The sequence below is a fragment of the Mauremys mutica genome, chromosome 14, assembly GCF_020497125.1.
Source record: "Mauremys mutica isolate MM-2020 ecotype Southern chromosome 14, ASM2049712v1, whole genome shotgun sequence".
NCBI lineage: Eukaryota > Metazoa > Chordata > Testudines > Geoemydidae > Mauremys > Mauremys mutica.
The window spans coordinates 9508151-9530249 of NC_059085.1; the positions used below are offsets into that span (position 1 = coordinate 9508151).

At 54.5% G+C, this 22099-nt stretch overlaps 1 protein-coding gene across 1 annotated transcript in view; it reads left to right on the plus strand.

The window, feature by feature from the left end:
* Positions 1-22099, plus strand: part of LOC123349511 (L-selectin-like) — a 103529-nt gene that overhangs the window by 35215 nt on the left and 46215 nt on the right. Inside the window, exons 7-11 of the mRNA XM_044987667.1 lie at positions 904-1060; positions 8546-8636; positions 13943-14332; positions 15800-15907; positions 16728-16901. Of these exons, the coding sequence (XP_044843602.1) occupies positions 998-1060; positions 8546-8636; positions 13943-14332; positions 15800-15907; positions 16728-16901 (826 nt within the window). The 5' untranslated portion in view covers positions 904-997. The remainder of the gene's footprint in view (positions 1-903; positions 1061-8545; positions 8637-13942; positions 14333-15799; positions 15908-16727; positions 16902-22099) is intronic.

Consider the following 22099-nt stretch of genomic DNA (forward strand, 5'->3'; position numbering starts at 1 on the left):
CCCTTCGGAGCGGGGTGGCGGGCGTGGCCGAGCGGCCGGAGTCCACAAACACCCCCTTCGGAGCGGGGTAGCGCGGCCTAGCGGCCGGAGTCCAGAAACACCCCCTTCTGAGCGGGGTAACACGGCCTAGAACCGGAGTCCACAAACACCCCCTTCGGAGGGGTGGCGCGGCCTAGCGGCCCGGAGTCCACCAACTCCCCCCCCTTCGGGGCGGGGTAGCGCGGCCTAGCGGCCGGAGTCCACCAACCCCCCCCCCTTTCGGGGCGGGGTAGCGTGGCCTAGCGGCCGGAGTCCACCAACCCCCCCCCTTCGGTCCACCGGAGCCCCGGGAGCAGCGGACCTGCATCTCCAGATGGAAGGAGACCAGAGGGCTGTTGTGTTCTAGAAGGAATTAATGCAAATCCAACTAGCTGAACCAGGCATGTCAGTTGGTAAAGAAATGCACTTTTTTCCCCCTCTTAACATTCAAGTCGCAATGAATTGATTCTCACACTTTCAGATGAGAGAAATGCAGCCGATTTGAACGTTGAGGGTGTTAAAACTTCAGGAAGTTGCTAGAAGATCTGGGATATCTACAGAAAGGAAACAAGCAAAACTCATCACTGCTACCAAGAGGTAAGGAACTCACCTTAGAATGGAAAAATTGATGGATCTGGTTTCCCTTCAGGTGAAAGAAACGCAGCTGATCTGATCTCCTGGGGACTGCGGATTATAAGCAGTCATATTACTGAAGAACAAACTAACGCATATTGCCAGACCTGCAAAAAGTTGCCTTCCTTGACTAGAATGGGAAGATAATCACTTATCACCTTCAAGTTTCAAACCCACGATGCAGCAGACTACCACTGACAAGGAGGTGAGCATTTAGGATTCTCTTATTGCCAAATGGATTTGTCTTTTCAGGAGGAGAGTTACAGATGCTCAGGATTTGAGTAGAAAGGAACAGGGACGGAGCTGAACAGATCCAACACCTTAAAGGACGATTGGATCTCAAAATATGAAAGACCCTTCATTCAATAAAGCAACAGGATTGGCTCTGAGGAGCGGTAAGCAACATTTGGTAAGTCTAACAAATGAGCATAGCAATTTTATAGTGCTGAATGTAATTTATGTTGTGCCAAAGGGTTTGTTACAGCTGATCACACATCTCAGGAGCTAAGAGGATGTGAGGGGGATGGCAGATGTCAGGGGATTCATCTTTATTAGGAGGTGGTGAACCTGCTTGTCACTTCTGAGTGACATCAGTGGCTTTGGTTTTGCTTGATGAAGGAAAGAGCCAGCGTGGACAATATTCAAGACACAATGTTCAAAAGTTGCTGCTGGGATGGAAGCAAAGAAGAAAGCCCTGGAGACGGGTTAGTGCTGGGACACAGACACTATCCTGGAGGGGCCTGGGACAGGGTGTGTAACCATAGCGACCAGCGGGTCCTTTCCCCACTGTGGTCCTGGCTCGCATGCACAGGGTGAAACCGATCGCCATGTTTGGGGTCAGGAAGGAATTTTCCTCCAGGGCAGATTGGCCAGAGACCCTGGAGGTTTTTCGCCTTCCTCTGGGGCATCGAGCAGGGACCAGCCCTTAGGGCCATTTAGGAACAGACATAATAAAATCAATCAGAGAGAACTTGTCTCCCTTTGTTTTTTGAATTTTCTATAAACCCGTCCTGTACCCCTCGGCCATGCCCACGCTCCCAGCCCCGCAGCAGGGCAGAGTCCCTCCCAGGTGCACTGCTCCCCCATCCGTGCCAGCATGGCCCCCATGTCAATGTCCCACTCCAGCAGGGACCCAGCACAGGAGAGACCAGGCCCACCGTCCCAGAGAGGGAAAAGCCGTGTGCACGGCCCCCAGGGATGGGGAGGGGACATGGCCAGGTGCACCGGTCGAGGGGAAAGCAGGAAGCCCAGCGGCACTTTCACCATGTTCCTCTCCCAGGATGCCCCCAGGGGCCAGGCCAAGGCCTTTGGTCGGCCACATCCAAGCGCCTCTGCCCCGCTGCTCTGGTCGTAAGAGCCCCTCAAAGAGCGGCTCTGAAAGGGGCAGTCAATGACCTCAGAGCAACTCTTCCATTGGCGTGGTGGGGCCACCGCTCCCTGGGCACCTGAACTGGGCTCACAGGCTAGCAGCGAATAGTCCCCCAGGGCGTTGTTGTGGGGTCTCAAACCTCTATAAACCCAGCTGCCTGAAAGCCATCGGGGCCTCATTCTCCCTGCAGGGAGACAGCATCTCCAAGGTGAAGACAATACAAGTGACTCATTCCTTGGGAAGACGGTTGGGGGAGAATGCGATATCCTGTGCAAAGATACCACGTGAACTGTTGTCACTCACAAACAGTGGTGCAGGAGGGGTCCTAACACCAGAGAAGAGCAAAATGGGGAAGGCCGTGGTCCTGGTTTTGCAACAATCTCCTCCTTTCAGCTTCTATTTGGCAAAATGAACCCAAACCAAGGGTAGTGGGGAGGAAGGTCAGATCAGGGTTTTATTTTCTTGTAACCCTTCCCCACCCCACCCCTGCCACGAGATCATAGAGAGGTGGAGGGATGGTCCGGCCCATCTCAGCCTGGCCTGAACACTGCACCACGGTCTGTACACACCCTGCCTAGGAGGAGCTGGCTGCAGGGGTATAAAACCACCACTTAAAACCCCAGATCCCAACATGTGACTGGTGATCACAGCCCCACCTATAACACAGTCTGCTCCTTCCCTTCATGGAGAGGGGCAGAGCTTAACTGTGCATCCGGCTTCCAGACACACTTCATCCCCAGGCGTCAGCCAGGGTCAAACATCACCAAACACCAGAGAGGGGGGCTGATGGCACTAAGGAACAGGACAGACAGAGGCTGGGCACCCGCAGCTCCCACTGGTTCCAGAGGGAGGTGCAGGAGCTCAGCATGTGGCCAGTAAGACAGAGGGACAGAGACTCATGAGTCGGGAGAGTGATGGAGACCCTGGCAGGGGAGGGGAGATCAGACTGAAGGCAGCGTCTCTCACAGCCTAGGGCTACATGAGACTCCTTCCAAAGAAGGAAGCAGGAACCGTCGCACGGCTGGGCTTCTCCCCAGCTTGCCAAGGGCTCACTGCCACACCCAGGCTCTGACACAGTTTAGTCCCAAACTGGAACTAAGACAGTTTCTGAGCTCACTTTCTGCATCTAAGGGGACTCTGGCAGAGGCTTCCTGCCATTTCCTACCCCATCCTCCTCACAGCCCCTCTGTAGTGAGGCGGTGCGGCTCCCCTCCGCCTTGGAGGAGGAAGAGCCCAGTCGGAGGCAAGAGTGGGCGGAGCTAGGGAGCTCTGAACCCGCCCCACAAAAGGTCAGGCGATTACCCGGAACTATAAAGGCCGGCCCTCTGCACTCAGTAGGAACCCGGCCACTGGAGGGAACAGACGTCCCTAGGGGAGCCCGAGACTGGGAAGCTCCTGCAGCCCAAGGCGGCCACCCAGACTGGCCGGAGCTACCCCGCGCCCACTACTCGGAGGAGCTGCTGGAGCTGCCCCGCGCTCGCTACCGGAGGAGCTGCCGGAGTTGCCGACCAACCCCTACCCCGACGAACCCATGCTCCTGGTGTCCCCCCCCTCCCCCAAGGCCAAGCCAGGACCTGGGTAGGACCCGAGGCGGAGAACGGAAGTATCCCGGGGGCAGCCAACCCCAGTCTGGCTGCAGCATTACCAGAGCCGATGTCAGTGTGTTGTGGCCAGGATCCCCACTGACTAAGCAGCGAGTCGTCAGCCACTGCTAGGGCCCCGGGCTGGGACGCAGTGGAGTGGGAGGGCCTGCGTCCCCCCTGCCACCCAACTCCTGGGTGCAGACTCCCCCTGTCCCTGGCCTGAGGAGGCCGAAGATGGTTCCTGTTGCTCAGCCCTGCCTGAGGGCCTGAGCACTCCTGACTCAGTGTTTGTTGCCCCACCTTGACCTAGGGCCGGGCCCATAACCATTGTTACGGCTCAGCCCCGTCTGAGGGCCGGGGCCTTCTGACTCAGTGGTTCTTGCCCACCGGAGACAGGGTCAACCGTAATCACTTTGCGGCCGACTACCACAAGGACCATCAAGGGAGACCTCGGGCCAGACAATTCCCCCGGATCTCTCGGTGTGTAGTGAGCTGGCGTGGCTCCCCTCCGCCCGGAGAGGGTCGAGCCCCGCTGAACTGTTGTACACGTGGTGCCAGAAGTGGGGATCTGATCCCTTGACCCCTGTGAGAAGGGGCCGGAGAGGGAGATCCACCCCCAGAGAACCATGGAGATGGAGCGTTTGTTTAAGCTGCTGACGGAGAGTCAGGAGCGGCAGCAGACCGCCCAGCTACAGCAGCAGCAGCAGGCAGCTGCCCAGCTCCAACATCAGCAACGGCGGGACGCCGCCCAACTCCAGCAGCAGCTTATTCAGCAGCTTGGAGCCCAGCTGCAACAGCTGGTGACAGCGTTACCACACCCCGTAAAACCACAACCAGGGGATGAGGATGGGGCACCATGCCCTGCCGCCCCAGTGTGACTAACCAAGATGGGCCGCGATTTTGGATGCCTTAGATGTATTCTTTAGGCATTTCAGCTGCCACCTCTGCTAGAGCCTTGAATGGAACCCACAGTTCCTGAGGTCTTTGCTGTCAATTGATTGGCCTCTCCCTGGTTAGCTAATGATGTAATGCCAGGCTCAGTTGTCTAGTCTTGCTGCATCCCAAGACTTTCAATGGCAAAGCCTCCGAGACAACTGCAAACCATCGAAACCACTTGGCAGTAAAAAAGGAACCTTGCAACAGACAAGGGATCATCCTGCCCGGGAATAGAAACAAAAGACTTTTTCAGTGTAACAATGAAGGGGAGAGAGGCCCCCTGAATCCATTCATTGAGGAAACATCTTGCTGAACGGGGGTGTTTCATGAAAATTTGGAGCCTGGTTCCTGTGACACTAGCGAATTCTGCAACAGACTGAACTAGGGGGGTGGGGGGGGGGGATTATTTTGCCAGCTAGGAAAGGGAACTATTGATAAGTGTGGCCCTAGTCTGCATTTCATGATTTTGTTTTGTATTGTAACCACTGGTTTCAACTGCTCTCTTGTTTCTAGTGGACTCTGTATTCTCTCTAAAATAAACCTTCTCTTGTTTAACTGCAAGTGCTGTGTGGTTTACAGGAGCAATGATTTAAGGTGAAACTGGTCAAGTGGGATATGTTACTCCTCTGGGGTCAGAGGCTCTGGGCTTTCTGGGAGTAGCAGCATCCTGGGCTGGATATCACAGGGGATTGCTTCAAGGGGACTGGGGTGCACCTGTGAGGCAGAAGGGCCGGCCTAACCCTAGGAGAGTGCTTGAGTGGCTAACAGGCTGGGGGGTTAGGGAGCTGACCCCAGGCACCACAGCAAGGCTCCCTCTGGCTAGAGGGTGACTCACAGTCCTGGGTACCCCAAGAAAATCACAGGCAGCTAAACCCCAGACTTAAGCACCTAGGTCTGGGGTTTAGGTGCCTAAGTCTCAGTTTGAGGCTTCACTGAGATCCACAAACCTCCCATGGGCCCATGTAGGCGCCTACACTCATTTGGCACCTACGTATTCAGGGAAAAGTTGCTTACACACCTTAGTTTGTGTCATGGGGCAGGTGCCCTGCTGCCTCCCTCTAGGCGCCTGGGTACTTAGCTCCTGCCTAAGCCCCAGTGCGATCTGTGAATCGGGGGAAGACAGGCGCCATCTGACTTGCATACAGGGCCCGATCCAGTAAGCGCGCTCAGAGGCCACCTATCGGAGCAGGTCCCATCAAAGTCTGGCTGCCAGAGAAGGAGGTGGTGGTGTTCACCGTATGGCTTCTAGCCCACTGGTAGCACACTCAGCTGGCCTGTGGGAGCCCCAGGTTCAATTCCTCCGTTTGCTTGCGGGGGAGAAAGGATTTGCACAGGGGTCTCCCACCTCTCAGGACAGGTTTCCTAACCACTGGGCTAAGGGATAGTCTGATGGAGGAGCCCTCGGTTTCAGCTGTCGTATTCTGGATCAATACCAAATCATTGGAGCAGGGGGACTGGGCCCTGGATTTCCCACCTCCCAGGTCAGTCCCTACCCACCAGGCTTCACAGTCACGCTCTCTCTGGCCCAATGACCCCTCAAGCTGTGACTCGGTGTGGGGGGAGGAACAGGGAAGGGATGCAGTGAGGTTCTGCACGCTGAGAAGGAAGTGCTGCTAGACACAGCCAAGCAGAGGGACGGTTTAAGTCGTCTCCGGTCCAGAGATTGAGCGAGAGGGGAGGAGAGTGGAGGCTGGCAGGTCGCACTGGAGATGGTAGGTCTAGCACCTTCTTCTACCCGGGGACGTGGCTGGCTTCACCTGGGCAGTGTTTAGGGAGGAGTGAGGCAGGCAGAGGAGCTGCTGCTCACAAGGGAGAGCTACAAGCTGGCTCCTTAGCAACAACCCCCACCCTCCGCCCCAGACACCTCTGAGTGTGGGGACAGTGCCAGGAACAGAGACCCCAAATGGCCCCCAGAGCAGGACCCTGCACGGGGAACAGGGACGATGCCTTGACAGTGCCGCACAGACCCCCACTGAAGGAAACTCCAGGTGGTGAGGGGGGTTGAGTTCTGTCCTGTGCTCAACTGACCAAGATTAATTGAAATGAGACCACCCAGCTTCAACCAGCAGAGCCCCCTGCCCAGCCCTGAGCTGTCAGGGGATCCCCCTCCCCCTCCCACTGCCCAGCCCTGAGCTGTCAGGGGATCCCCCTCCCCCTCCCACTGCCCAGCCCTGAGCTGTCAGGGGAGCCCCCACCCCCCACTGCCCAGCCCTGAGCTGTCAGGGGAGCCCCCACCCCCCACTGCCCAGCCCTGAGCTGTCAGGGGAGCCCCCTCCCCCCACTGCCCAGCCCTGAGCTGTCAGGGGAGCCCCCTCCCCCCACTGCCCAGCCCTGAGCTGTCAGGGGAGCCCCCTCCCCCCACTGCCCAGCCCTGAGCTGTCAGGGGAACACACCCCCCCATCGCTGCCCAATCTTAGCAGTCGGGGAGTCTCCGCCCAACCACCCAGCCCTGAGCTGAGGAGAGCCCCCCCTGCACCCCCACCCAGCCCTGAGCTGTCAAGGGAGTCCCCTCATGCTGCCCAGCCATGACATACCCAGGGAGAGCCCCCCTGCCACTGCCCAGCGCTGAGCTGTCAAGGGAGTCCCCCCGCTGCCCACCTGAGCTGAGGCAAGGCCCCTCATGATCCCCATCCAGCCCTGAGCAGCCAGGGGAGTCCCCCCCCCCACACACTTACCTAGCCCTGAGCTGACAAGGAGAGCCCCACCCCTACCCAGCCCTGAGCTGCCAGGGGAGCCCCCACCAACCAGCACTGAATGGCCAGGAAGAGCCCCCCCATACTGCCCAGCCCTGAGCGGATAAGGAGAGCCCCCCCTCCCACTGCTGTGCAATTGGGCTTTCACCCAGTCACCTGGGCTGGGAGGCTCTCTCGCCCCCAGCACACCCATGAATATCCCCTGCACATCAGCTCCAGAGCCTGACCTAGGAAGCAGATCTAAAGGTTAAAAACTGCATGGGGGGGGGCTCTTCCCCACTTTCCCCTTCCCTTCCTTTCTGCCGTCCCTCCAGAGCTCCTACATTAATGACTTTACTGAATGCTGCCAATGGCTCCCTGGGCCCCCCAATTCCAGCCAGGTGGCTGGGACAGCCGGGCTTTGTGGGGTCACTGGGAAGAGAATAGCAGCAACCCCAGCATGAGGATTGGTTGGGAAAGTGGAGATGGGCTACCAGAGACATCCTCATTCAAAGCCTCCCTGCCAGTCAAAAGACAGCATGGAGACTCTCCGGCCTGGGAGGCTGCCTGGGGAGCCAGCCAGCCACCCCCGGGAAGCTGAGACCCGGCTGAGAGGAGCAGCCAGCACTGCAGCCCTTCAGAGCGCCCCTCTCCGTTCCCTCAGATCTCTGGGCAAGGCTGGGCTCAGCCCCTGTTGGGAAGATGCCAGAGGGTTCTGCACTGTATTTTACACCCACGCGCTGCGTCTCACAGCCCCGGTTCACAGAGCTCACGCTATGGCCCTACACACAGCTGGGTAGACATTTGGGCTGCTGCTGGATCCTGCCCTCTGAAGCCCAGAGAGAGGAGGGTCCTGCTGGCGCAGCTTGCAGCATTTCAGGTTTAGACCCATGGATGGTTCCCGTTTTTTCTAATTCTAATATAACTCTATTACTCCTGAATATTGCTCCGATTGACTGAGATGCTCAGCTGTTTATCTGATTGATGGACAAAAACTGCCTCCATTCTGTGAGCTGAACTCATGGCCCTGGCCAACAATATCTCACACTTAGACTCACGTTCTCCAGGACGACCTGTTGTGGAGATGATGTTGCTAAACTGAATCACTTGCCTAAAATTCCAACTGTTCCTTCTTTCCCTGTGGAGGCTGGCAGCTCTTGCCCTCTGAGATTCTGCATTTTATCTGCATTATAAATAGGAACTAATCAGAGATAGTGTCTGTGTCAGCCAGGTGTGTCCAACAGTGTCTGGTTCAGCTCAGTGTGTCCAATATGCCTGGACCTGCCTGCTGGGAAGCACAGAGGGGTTTATGGACATGTTTTTCTGACCCCTAGGGCAGCGCCGGAGGACTCTGCTCCAGTCCAAGGGCTTGGGGATGTGGCTGGAATGGCGCCCGACTCCTGTGCTTTGCCGCCATTAGCTGGGGTAAGCCTTCCTGCAGCTCTTTGGTGGCCTGCCACTGACCCTGCCAGGGGAGAATTCATAGACTATCCCTGGGAAAGCCCTGGGAGGGGAGTGGTGTTGTGGCACCATCAGTCACTCCTGGTCTGCCCAGGGACATTTCACTGCCAGGCCCATTGAAACAGAATTCCCACCCGGGGGTGATTATTTAGGGACCTAAATCCTATTCTTCCTAATCCCTTCTCTTGGCTTTTGGCCCCTCCTGTATCTCCGGAACCAGTGGAGTCCCTAGCAAGTACCTGAGAAACAGCCCCCTGAGGGGGAGGGAGCCAGGCACTTCCACCCTAGTTACAATGGAGAGGCCTTCACATGGGCCTGCTCGGCTTCCCAAGGCCGCTCCCGGTTCCCCAGCCGGCCAGGGGCCGATGAACTCCTCTGCACAGGCATGGTCCAGGCCAGGTCTCTCCTCTGCAAGTGCCTCCCTGGGCCTGCTGACTGCACTGGGAATGTCTGGACCCAGGGGTGAAAGTAACTGAAAGGACTTACCGGTACGCCAGAGACCTCAGCAGGGGGTGTGGCCTCAACCAGAAGAGGCGGGGCCTTTAAATCCCCAGGCCCTTTAAATCAAGCTGTGGCTGAATTTTTTTGATTTTCCACTGGGGATAATCTAAATCAAATCTTTTGTTTCAGTTCAATTCAACCCAATTCCCACAGGGGAAAATGAGGGCCTAAGGCCACTGAGCTACAACTCACAGGAAGCACTGCAGCACCATAGACCAGATACAGTTTAGTGTTGAACTGACTTGAAGTGAAACATTTTGACTTTTCCTAATCAACATTTTTCTGAACTTTTTCATTGTGTGAAAAAACATTATATTTCAACCTTTCAGGATGAAAAGAAGCGTTGAAATATTAGAATTTCCTGCAAAAAAACATTTTTGGTTGAACTTTAGCTCGACAAATCCTGAAGTTGTATTAAATCTATGGGGCAAGACTTTTGAACCGTGTTTTGCAAATCAAGTGTATGATATGTTCCTTGAAATGAACACTACTGAGCTGAGGGCAAGTCCCTAGGCTGCACTGTTTGGAAGAAGATCTGACTTCAGGGCTATTTTCAGATAGATTTCCGTAACCGTAGAGACACTGCAATATGGTGGTTGTTTTGTAGATAAAATCCCTTGATTGCATCAAGTAATGATGAGAAATAATATAAATAGATACTGTGTTTCAGTTATGTCACAGTTCAACTCTCTGGCTAGTTTCAGCCTTGCTTTGTAGTTCATCTTTATCTTTTCCTGATTTCTAAGCACTACCGGCTTCTTCACAAAACTCAGTTTTACAAAGCTCTCCAAAAATGTCTTGTAGCTTAGATTAGCTGCTAAAGCAGAGAAGAGCCAAACACCTGCAACTTCTGAGAATGCTCAAATCTGGCTCTGGATCCAGACTTTGCTGATGGTCTCATATGGAAAACGACAAAGGAAAAATTAAAATTAAAATTGACTTAATCCCATATTTCTGTGCCTCTCAAAAGAGGGCCTCAAGCACTTATATGAGGAAAAACTAAGTTTTCATAAACCTCCTTAAAAACAATTCCCCCGCTGGGAAATCCTTTTGGTTCTTCCTGGTGCACTGAAGGTATCCCAGCATACATCTCTCAGTGACAACAGCATGGAATCTGTCTATGGATCACAATGAGACGTTTGCTATTTGTGGTGGCTCATTTTGGAATACTTTCATTAAACCACAACCTACCAAAGAATTTCATAGAATGGGTGTGGGGGGGGGGGTTGGTTTAGTTAGCTTGTGAACCTCTGCTGAGTGGAGACATTCAGACCAGAAATCAAAGCCTAAAGCTGGTTTAATTTTTGCAGTTCACCTTTTACCAGTTTTCAATCCCTGTAGTTCTTATTTGACTAAACTCTGCTGGTTAGGTAGAGACTCTCAGCAGGAGATTTGTGATGTCAGATCCAAGAATAACACATACAGGCCATTAGAACTGGACTGGCCTCTTATAGGCAGGCTGGTAGCACTGCCTAGCATTACGGCTGCCAATGCTTCCCATTATAAGACCCTGTTTTCAGTTGCTTATAACTTTGCCAGGCTTGAACCATTTGGATGGACATTTTTCCACCCGCGTTGTCTGCCCCACACTGAACTCTTTGGAAAATTTCAACCAAAACAGTTCAGCCATGTCCAAGAACAAGGCTATGGAAAAAAGATGTTGTTTTGTTCATGTTCAAAAAATCGGGTGAGCTTTTCTTTAAAAAGCTCTGGTGCCCCCACTTTGGAGCAGGAACTTGAAATGTGGCAGGGAGCAGGCGATTGTGTCAGGGAGATGCCTGTGAAAATCAGACCAAAATTTGGCCAAGTTATAAGCCTTTGAAAAACTGCAGTTTGTACTTGCTCAGTAGAGACTTTGATTTTAGCAGCCACATTCCCTGAAGAGCCCATCTATATTATTGGTCAGGCTCCAGCTCGGGGCTGAGCAGGATGTTCCCTGTAATTGCAGCTCTGGGCTGAGCCAGGCACCAGAACGGAGAGGAGAGAGGCTGTCTCTACTGGGCTCTCAATGCCGCCCTCAATGCGGAGCAGGAAGCTGCCTTGTTTGAAGACAGAGGGACAAGAGCCAGACCTGCCGTGGGTGGGGATGGCAGAGGGTGTAGATTGGGAAAAGGAGTCCAGGGGGAAGACTGGGACTGGAGGTTTGCATCGGAGAGAAAAAACCTGGGTCTGGGAATTGGGGAGGGGAGAGTCTGGGACTGGCTGGGCAGGGAGACTGGGACCTGGGGGAGGGGAATGGGGGGAGTGGGAGCAGGTAGGCTGGGGGAGAGTGAGGTTGGGTGTGGATCTTGCGGGGGACTGGGACGGAGAACCAGGAGGGCAGGAGGAAGGAGGGGAGCGGGAGGGGAGACAGCTCTGCCAAGGAGCTGATGTGCAGGGGGAATGGCTGGGCAAGGACACTGGGAGAAGGAGGCCGGAGATGTCTGCTAAGACTGGATGGCAAACCCAGGGAGGGAGAGTGGCCCTGTGAGCCAATAGGGATATAGATATAGAGCCAGGATGGGGGGGAGAGGGGGAGGCGGGGACTGGCTGGGCAGGGAGCCTGGGGACAAGGAGCTTGGAGGCTGGGGGAAACCGAGAATGGCCAGGAGAGGAGAGTGGGACCGGGTGTGGAGGGATGCCTGAGGTAGGGTGGGGAATCCAATCCAGAGAGGTGAGACTAGGACTTGCTGGACAATGAGACTGGTACTGAGGTGAGGAGCCAGGACTGGGGAAGCGACAGGTCTGGGACAGGGGCAGGTTAGGGGGACAGGGCAGAAGGGGCCTTGCTTAGGAGGCAGAGGCAGAAGAGTCGGTGGCCACTAGAGAACACTCCCCTCCAGAGCCTGGAATGGAACCCACAGTTCCTGAGGTCTCTGCTGTCAGCAAATATCTGTGAAATCCCCTGGCAAAATGTGTGTCTCATATCCCAATAGTGCTGGCCCATACGGAGCATGACAACCTGCTCCTGCTATTGGTTCCTCCATTAGCTCAAGTGGCAGAGGTCTGTGCACTGGATCTCAGGATTTTAACCCTGCTGATGATCCATATTGGTGTCACTATGGTGCCACGTGATCGATCTTACAGTTTGCTTTTTAAAAATGTAGGACGTTACAGACACACACACAGACACTCACAAAGAAACCTACTTTAAAAGAACATCGTTAATGTTTCAAAGTCAAGCACTGATACCATAGGAAATGCCAGAACCCTTCCCTCCCTGAGTGCGCAGGATGGGCCCATGCTCGGGAATGAATCCAGGTTGTACAGTGAAAAAAGCTGTTGTCTGTAGGAGCCCTACCCCACCTGTTGCAGGTGCTGGAAGGTGTGATGAATGAGGCAGGGGTTTGCAAGAATAGAAAGGAGGGTTTCAAGGGTAAGGCTGTTGGCTGCCGCCCTGGAGAATTGGATTCTATCCCTGCCTCTGCCCCAGAGTTCCCATGTGATGCTGGCAAGTCACTAAAACCAAACTTTTCCCAGGTGGCCACTGAATGTGTGTTCCTCACTTTCTGGGCGCTCAAATTGATACCCTGGGGTCTGATTTGCAGAAGTGCTGAGCACTCACAGCTGCAGCTAAAGTCAATGGGAACAGTGCTCTCCACATAGCACTTTACAATGCTAAATACTCCAGAAAATCCGGTCCTAGGGGGTCTCAAATGTAGAGCCCTCTGCAGATACACAGTGTATATCCGCGGATGTGGATATCTGTGGATATAACGCGGACATCCACGGATTTGCAGGGCTCTAGTGACAGTGAGTGAGACCCACAGGGCCATGGCCAACGACTGGGCCAGGAACCGCAGCGGCGAAAGAAGCAGCATGTCGGGCTGCCACTGGCAGGAGCCAGCGCCCAGCCCAGGCAGCTCCTCCGGCATGGCTGTACCTCCTCCAGCCCTGCCCACCGGGCGGGCACTAGGCTGACCGGCAGCTGTCTCTGGTCACACCAGTGTGTGCAAGCGGCGTCTCCTGACCGGGAGCCTGTCTCGCTCGTTGTCACTAGAGCCCTGCAAATCTGCGCTATCTGCTTTAGATCCATGGATACCCGCATCTGTGGATATAACTGAGTATCCGCGCAGGGCTCTACTCAAACGGGACACCCCAAAATTACTTTCGGCCTTAATCTCTCTGGTCCAGCTCCTCAAAGGTATTTAGGCACCTAACTTGCAATAAAGTCAATGGCTGTTAGGTGCCTAAATACCTTTGAGAACCAGTGCCTCTATGCCTCTGTTCCCATCTGTGAAATGGGGATAATACCACCCTCTCATCTCCCAGGGCTGTTGTGAGTATAAACTCATTAATGTTTGTGACGCACTCAGATACTGGCATGATGAGCGCTATAGAAAAGCCTTTAGGGAGATGAATAATTCTGTCTTCAGAGCAGGGTTTGTATCGTGTGCAGTAAATAAGGCTGGGGCGGGGGGGAGAGGCGGTCACACATTGACCAGTGAGGAGAAAACACACAGTTGAATAGCTCCTCATTCAGTGAGCACCGTCCATCCTCCGCACCGAGTGAGGCAGAGGACCCATGGGAAAATAGTACATTCTCTTGCCATTAAAGACCACGCCATCGTGCACACGCACAAGGGGGCTGAACACAGTTACATGGGCAACCTTAATTGTGGCATTTCCTAACGTTTGAGCGCTTGACTTTTCAACCTAAATAATGTTCTTTTACTGCAGTTCTTTTGTGTGTGATATAAGATCCAGTCTGGTGTCACCCATCGAGAGTCAGCCCATAGCTCTGTCACTGACTGTCACACAAGTTTGCCTGTTTTTACCCTTTCCAACAGTGCTCGTGACTCAGATGGAAGTGGGAGCCTGGACCTACCATTATGGAGACAAATCTGATTACTCCTGGGAGCTGGCCAGAAACTTTTGCAGGTCATTCTACACGGACCTCATAGCAATCCAGAACCAGAGGGAAATTGCTTATCTCAACAGTGTCTTACCCCACTCTAGAACATACTACTGGATTGGGCTACGAAAGATAAAAAATGTCTGGACGTGGGTTGGTACCAACAAGGCCCTGACGAAGGAGGCTGAGAACTGGGCTAACAGGGAACCCAGCAATAAAGGGAGGAACCAAGACTGTGTGGAGATTTACATAAAGAGAGACCTTGATGCTGGAAGGTGGAACGATGAGCACTGCCAAAAGAAAAAGAGGGCTCTGTGTTACCAAGGTAACCACCCCACCACTGCCATTCTCTGTGGAAGTGTGGGTCTGTCTAACACATGTAGGGATTGCTGGGGAGAGTTGCTGGATTGACAGCCCTGGAGAAGTAAGTCCCTAATTGTCCATAGAAGGGTGTCGATGGGCTGGCCGCCTCCCATGCCGCCTCGTGGTCTGAGGTTGCTCCGCAAGCCACTCTCGCCTCTCCCGGCTGGAGTCTTTCCTTACTGCCTGGAGTCTGTTCTCCCTGGCTCTCAGCCTTCTTCAGCCCTCTGGCTCGGGCTTCCTTCCAGCCCCAAACCCTGCCGGCCGGTGAAGGGTTTCCTGCAGAAGCCTCCTGGCTTGTGTCTCCCTGAGCATCCCCCTTCTCTGACGCTTCCTGCCCCTTGTCCAGGGACATCAGCTGACCCCTGCTCAGCTGTGCCTACCTGCTAACTAGGGCTGGCTGGCCCCAGACCGCTAGCCCTTAAAGGGCCAGACACACGGTTACAAAGAGGTACGGTCTGCGCAGAGGAACTTCACCCACCCACCCAGCTAGAGAACCTCAACCCTGATCTGCAGGGTCAGTCGGTCTCCATGGCCCACCGAGTCCTGACTTCTCTACGGAGACAGTCACCAAGGGCCTGGTTAGTGCTAGCTGGTGTTAGGCATTAGGGATATTGTCCCGTGGCCGGCAGCTCAGGCCTGCTCCCGCTTTGCATGTTAGCCATTGGGTGCAACACTGTGCCTGGGAGCACTCACTGCTCTCTGTGCCTCGCTGGCTCCTTTGGCTGGGGAGTTAAAGTCCTGCCTTCCACATTCTCCCTCACAAATGGGCAGTGCAGACCAGAGCTGAACCTGGGCTCTGAATGAGTCTTCCTTTGATCCCTACGTTCGTCTCATCACAAAGTCCTGTTGTAAATTGACATGCCAGGCGCTTCTGAGCCCTTGGGAGATGCAGTGGCGTCTCCTTGCCAAAGAGTTACTACCCTCCTCGCAGTGCAATCAGTGCTGGGGGGGCAGGGAGGTCAAACCACAACCTGATCGCCAAACGTGGCACGCGCTGCCCTCTAATCAATGCCTGGGTGTGTCCCCTGCAGGCCCAGCATGCAACGCTCCATCTCAATCCAGAGGGCAGCCAACCCGTCCAGCTCAGCGCTGTCCACGGGCAGCGCCTCTGGGTGCAAGAGCCGTGTGACAATCTGTGCAAAGCAGCCACTGCCTCCAAGCTTCCGGCAAGGTGCCAATGCCACCTGGCTGGGCAAAGCTTGGGTGCCCTGGCTGGTATCTAGCCCCCCGCCCCCAAGTGCTCTTGCAGGGCCTGAGCCAAGGCCTTTGAGAGCAGGTTTTCCCCCAGGACTTTCCCCCAGGCTGTGAAAGAATCCCGCAGTGAAGAAATGCAGCAGGGATGGAGTGCAGGGTCCAGGCAGTGGGGCGGGTTCTGACTGGGCTCTAAGGAGGTGTTAGGGTGGATCCTAACCCAGCTGTATCTCTGCAGCGTCTTGCCAGCGTTCCTCCTGCAGCCAGCGCGGCGAGTGCGTGGAGACCATCGGGAACTACACCTGTGATTGCTACCCTGGTTTCTACGGGCCGGAGTGTGAACACGGTGAGGGCAGTCGAACAGGGACACTGGGGGGAGCCCCGCCGCAGGGCCTGCTACAGTCACTGCATTTACTTTCTGGAGGGTCTCCCCAGAGACGTCCTCTGGGGCGACGGCCTGGGCACCCTCAGTGCTGCTCCTCGATTCACCAAAGAGGGGGGCCAGCCCAGCCGGAGGAGGGGCCTTTGCCGTGGCTCCCTGGCCAAGGAGGCAGAGTGGGCTGGGGGTGTAGCCTCCCAAGCGCCCGCCCGCCCTGCGGCTCTAGCACGCCCGCCCCAGCCCAGCCCAGGCGGTTTGCCTCCCTTAGGGGTAAGGCTGCCCCCCATCCCCTGTCAGCTGGAGCTGCCCAAGCAGCTCAGACAGTCGCCGCTCCCTTAGGGCTGAGCAGGGTGCCCAGGCCTCAGCTGGGGACAGAGCCTCCTGCTGGGCTGAGTCTGCAGCAGCTGCCAGGCCCGGAAAGTCTCTCAGCTGGGCGGGGCATCGGCTTGTGCCCGACTGCCAGACGCAGCTTCTCAGACAGGCTGCTCAGCTCGCTCTGCTCCCCAGACAAAGCACGTGCTCTTCTTCCTGCCTTGCCGAGCTCAGCCCCATCAGGGCCGTCATGGCACGTCTCCACTGCAGCCGGGTGCAGGCCCAGCTAGCCAGGTCTGGGCCAGGGGGCTCAAGCCCGAGCTTTGCACGTAGCAGTGTGGATGCTGCGGCTCTCAAGCCGAGGGGCTGGGGCAGGCTGTGCTCCAGAGAGCCTGAGACCTGGCCGCTAGGGGGAGCCACAGGCAGGTGTGCTTGAAATCCTCCCAGCTGCTCATGCTGCTGTATTTCCTTTTAGTTGTGAGGTGCAAAAACCTTCACCCCGGGCCTGACTGCAGTCATCCCCTGGGGGAATTTAGCTACAACTCCACATGCAAGTTCCAGTGCCAGGAGGGGTTTGAACTGCAAGGGCTGGACACGGTGCAGTGCTTGGCGTCGGGGAACTGGACAGCAGCAGCTCCGGAGTGTGCAGGTGGGTGCCAGCAGCGGCTCCTGCCTCCTCCCCACTGATTGTACAGTGGGATTCTCAGAGCAACCCAGAGCCACTGATGCTGATTGGAAGTTGGGCACCGCGCCCCTTTGAACAGCCCCAGGCTTAGCATTTAATGCCTTTGGCTTCTCATGCGGTGTTTGCAGCCGGTGGTTGGCCTGGAGCCCCCACTAATCTTTGTCTCTCTCTGGGGTTTACACAACTCATCTCTGTGTTATCTGTGCCTTTACCAGCTCTACGTGTACAAGTATTGTCTCTGGCTGCTTTCCCCATCCTCCCATGGTCGTTTGTTTTTAATTGCAAAATGTAGTCGAGCTCCAGCTGAATGTAACTGGTTTGATGTCTTCATCCTGGGAAGCTCCACAACAATCACAGGGACCACCCGAGTCTGGAGGCTGGACAGGGTCAGTGCAACCCATTAAGTGACCGAGGCGGTCGCCTAGGGCGCTAGCATTTGGGGGGCGGCATTTTGGGTCCTTCGGCGGCGACCGCGGCGGCCGGATCTTCGGCCGCCCCGGTCGTCATGGGCATTTAGGCGGAGGGAGCTGGGGCAGGGCGGCGCGGGGAGGGCTGTCTGCAGCAAGTAAGGGGGGGCCCGGCCCACACGGGAACCGCTCCCCGCCCCAACTCACCCCTGCTCTGCCTCCTCCCCTGAGCACGCCACCCCGCTCTGCTTCTCTCCCTCCCAGGCTTGCGGCACCAAACAGGTGTTTGGCGCCGCAAGCCTGGGAGGCGGGAGAAGTGGAGTGATGACGGTGTGCTCGGGGAGGAGGCGGAGCAGAGGTGAGCTGGGGTGGGGAGCTGCCACACGGCTCCCCAGGCTGAGGGAAGCTGCCACAGGGGGCACCTCAGGGCGGGGGGGGGGTGCAGAAAGTTGCAGGGTGCATGAACTGGCCATTGGAAGGGGATCCCATAGTCGAGTGATGTGGAGGAGAAATCCACTCTTTGTGGCATTATACCATGTTAGGGATACTCAGCGTGCATGAAGTCACAGGGCTTAAAGATGGGGGAGACCAGCCAGCCCACCATGCTCATCCCCTGGCTGGAGGCACTGGAGGATGTTGCCTTGTCGGGTATCATCCTAGGATCTGTGCCACCATTTTCTTTGGAGGATACTGCACTGCCCAGGACATCTTGCCATCCATGCTCAGGCCTGCATTGCATGGTGATTCTGGAGGCCAGGCATCCCAGAGTCCTGTGTTTCTTGTGTCGCTGTTTCCCTGTGAAATGTGCTCAGGTTACAAGTAAAAAGATGTTTTCTCCTGCGTTGTTAGCCGTAGCGCCTTGTGAATGCCAATGTGGGTACACACAGGTCCGGGGCTAATGCTCCTTTCTGAGCAGAACTCCAGTTGTCTGCTCTTTCTGCTCACAAACTCCAGCAGCAGGTTCTCAGACCGTTATCTGGTGGTCTGAAAGGGAAACTTCATTGCAGCAGCCTTGCAAACCTGGCTTGGACTGCTGAGTCCAGCGGAGTTCTTTTCTTTCTGCACATTGCACCAGGTAACACAGGCTCTCTGCATGACACGAGGCCCGTTCAGTGACATCTCGCCAACCCAGCTGCTGTGCACGAGTCTGCACAGGTGACACTGACGACAGGTTGGGACACGGTTCCATTGATGATGCACAAGAAGCAATGGGGCGGCTGGTCACTCCTTCGCTCCCGCTTCTTGCTCCAGCCTAGTAGACGTAAAGAGTGGTAATGTTTGTTTGAGTCACTAAAGACAGGTGCATGGGGAGCAGACCAGCTGAGTAGGGGCTTGTCTACACACAGCTTCTGTACCACATTAACTAGATCTGTTTCGAAATCAATGTAGCAAACCCCCAGCGAGGCTGCAGTGACATCGGCACAGAGATGCTTAGAGAAGCTGGACAATTTCTGTAATGTTACAGGGTAAATTAACAGCTCTCGCACTGCACAAGCTGTGTGCAGCCCAGCCCAGGCGGGGCCATTGACCCATACTCTTCACCAGAGCAGAACCACTCTTGCAGTGGTGTTTGTGATAGTCACTCTGCCTTTTCTTCCACTTGTTTTCACCCCATTTCCCTCCTTAGAGCCCTCCTGCTTCTCTACATGAGCCCTCTCCCTGGGCCGTTTGCACTCTCCAGAGACTGGGATGCCGAGCAAGGGGGGAGTTGGGAGGTGAATCCTGCTGTTGCTGCTACTAGGGCTTAGGGCTGTCTCCTCTTGGGAGCCCCCTGCCTCACTGCCCCCCAACCCCAGGGAGCAGCATGACACAGGCCGTGCAGGAAATGCTGCTTTGGCAACTAGCTGCTTTCACAATTTCTTTCTCGACTTGTTGCCCAGGTCTCTGTGCTCTCCTTTGCCTTCCCTGCTGGGAAGTGGATCCCTGGCCCTGGGATGTCTGGTGTGACGGGTTAGATCACAGAAGCCCCCTTGGGAACTGCCAACTGATGTGCCAAGACGACTTTTCCCCTGCTTTCCCTGCCAGCACCCTGGCACCCTGACTCCAGCACCCTGTCTTGCTGAGCCAGACATGCCCGTCTGCTCCGACACAGACCCAGGGTCTGAAGCACGTGCCCCAAAGCTGCAGACTTAGCTGAAAGCAGCTTACAGAAGTGTTCCTGTCTTTAACACTCAGATGCCCAACTCCCAGTGGGGTCCAAACCCCAAATAAATCCATTTTACCCTGTATAAAGCATATACAGGGTAAACTCATCAATTGTTCACCCTCTATAACGCTGATAGAGAGATCTGCACAGCTGTTCCCCCCTCCCCCTTTCAGGTACCAATACATACTCAGAGTTAATTAATAAGTAAACAGTGATTTTATTAAATACAGAAAGTAGGATTTAAGTGGTTCCAAGTAACAGCAGACAGAACAAAGTGAATTACCAAGCCAAATAAAATAGAACATGCAAGTCTATGTCAAAGAAAACGGAATACAGATAAAAACCTCACCCAGTAAGCTTCCTTTTACAGACTAGTCTCCTGCTAGTCTGGGTCCAGCAATTACTCACACCCCCTGTAGTTACTGTCCATTGTTCCAGTTTCTTTCAGGTATCCTTGGGGGTGGAGAGGCTCTCTCTTTAGCAGCTGAAGACCAAATGGAGGGGTCTCCCAGGGGTTTAAGTAGACTTTCTCTTGTGGGTAGAGACCCCCTCCTCCCTCCTATGCAAAGTCCAGCTCCAAGATGGAGTTTTGGAGTCACATGGGCAAGTCACATGTCCATGCAAGACTCAGTTTTTACAAAAAAAGGAACAGGAGTACTTGTGGCACCTTAGAGACTAACAAATTTATTTGAGCATAAGCTTTCATGGGCTTTCGTTGAGCTTATGCTCAAATAAATTTGTTAGTCTCTAAGGTGCCACAAGTACTCCTGTTCTTTTTGCGGATACAGCCTAACACGGCTGCTACTCTGAAATCAGTTTTTATAGGCGGCAGCCAGGGCTTACCTGCTACCTTGAACGTCCTCAGGTAGACTTCTTATGTGGATTGGAGCCTCCCAAGATCCATTGTCCCTTAAGTGCTTCTTGATTGATCACTTAATTTGCACATTGCTTTGTCAAGAAGCCGACCAAATGCTTTACAAAGGCTACTTAGAAATCAAGCACGTACACAGCCAATATTTCTAACTTCAAGTACAAAAATGACACCTGCCTACAAATAGGAGGAATGGATTCAGTAGATCGTAACCTTTACGTAGATGTTACAAGGCATATGTAGCCTAAAACATATTCCAGTTATATTATATATACATTCATAAGTATATTCCCATGAAGCCTTATGGGATACACCATCACACATGGAAAGGGAGGTCTGTGCTTCTGCGGCATAGTCAGGGGCAGGGGATTGAGTCCCCTTGTGTACTCAGAGCACCATGGAATGGGCATTCGTGTAACGCTGGTGCAGGCTGGGAGTCTCCTGTCTGCCTGGTGCCTGCAGGGAGCTAGGGAGATGGTCACAGCCCCATGACATGACACTCCCCAGCTGCGGCCTCACGGGACATTAATGACAGCTGGCCCTCGGGGAAATGGAAAGGAGAATCTCTGCTTCTCTCTTGAACAACACTGGGTTTCTAGCCCTACTCCTTGTGCAGACACCGTTGGAAATGTAACCACAGCAACTCTGAGGCTAGGCTGGGATGCTTGTCGCTAAAGATCACCAGGGATTCCCAGGGCTGGGGGGTGCAAAATCACAGCCAGGGGCCCCTAGTTCATGTGGCTATAGAGGGTAGGACTCCAGGCTATCCTGGCCCCAGGGCAGCTCCAGCTTCTGCCAGCAGCTGCCTATGGCAGAGCCAGCTCCTCTGCTGGGCAGACAAAGGTATAACATGATCCAAAGGCTGGACTGGAATGGCCCATGAGGATAATTAACACTGGAACAACTTACCAAGGGGTGTGGTGGAGTCTCAATCCTTTGGAGTGATACACAGGAGGTCAGACCATATTGTCATAATGGTCACTTCTGACCTTCACATCTATGAATCAAGTTGCCTCTTAACCTTCTCTCTATAAGATAAATAGATCTTTTTCGTTCTTACTAGAAGGCAGGTTTTCTGGCCCACAAATCAGCCTCATAGCTTTTTTCTGAGCCCTTTCCAAGTTTGCAAAGTCCTTTTAAAAGTGTGTGCCCAGAACTGGACACAGGCTTCCATCAGTGGTGCCACCTGTGCTGTGTTTAGAGGCAAAATCCCTCTCTACTTGCACTCCATATTCCCCTGTATCTGCACAGATCAGTTCTGAGAGGGCACTCTAGACAAAGGGGTGATTCAAAAGAAAGCACGAAGATGCGTGTGGGAACCAGCTAACCAGAGGCAGAGGCTGGCAGCATGGGTAGAGCAGAGGGCCTGAGGGTGGAAACATGATAAAAACCAAGATCAGATAAGTAGGAAGAGGCAGAGTTGTGCAGGAACAGATATGTTTTGGGTGTAACCAGCTAACCCTCGCTCACGTCCTCAGCTAGCCCTGTGCATAGCAGTGTGAGCATGGTAAACAGTTCCTTATAACTGGGGCTAGCAAAAATTGTTGTGCAGGCCTACTCAAATGCTAAGGCTGGCGTTGATGTGCAGCTGTCAAAACAATACTAGCAGATGCCACACAAGTAGTCTGACTTAGAGGACTAGGAACTGACCGAGGAGCGACTACAGACCTCAGCCTCGACAAGCTTAATTCTAGTAGTGAATGGTCTGCAGCAGATTTCCCCGCACGCAGGGCGGCAC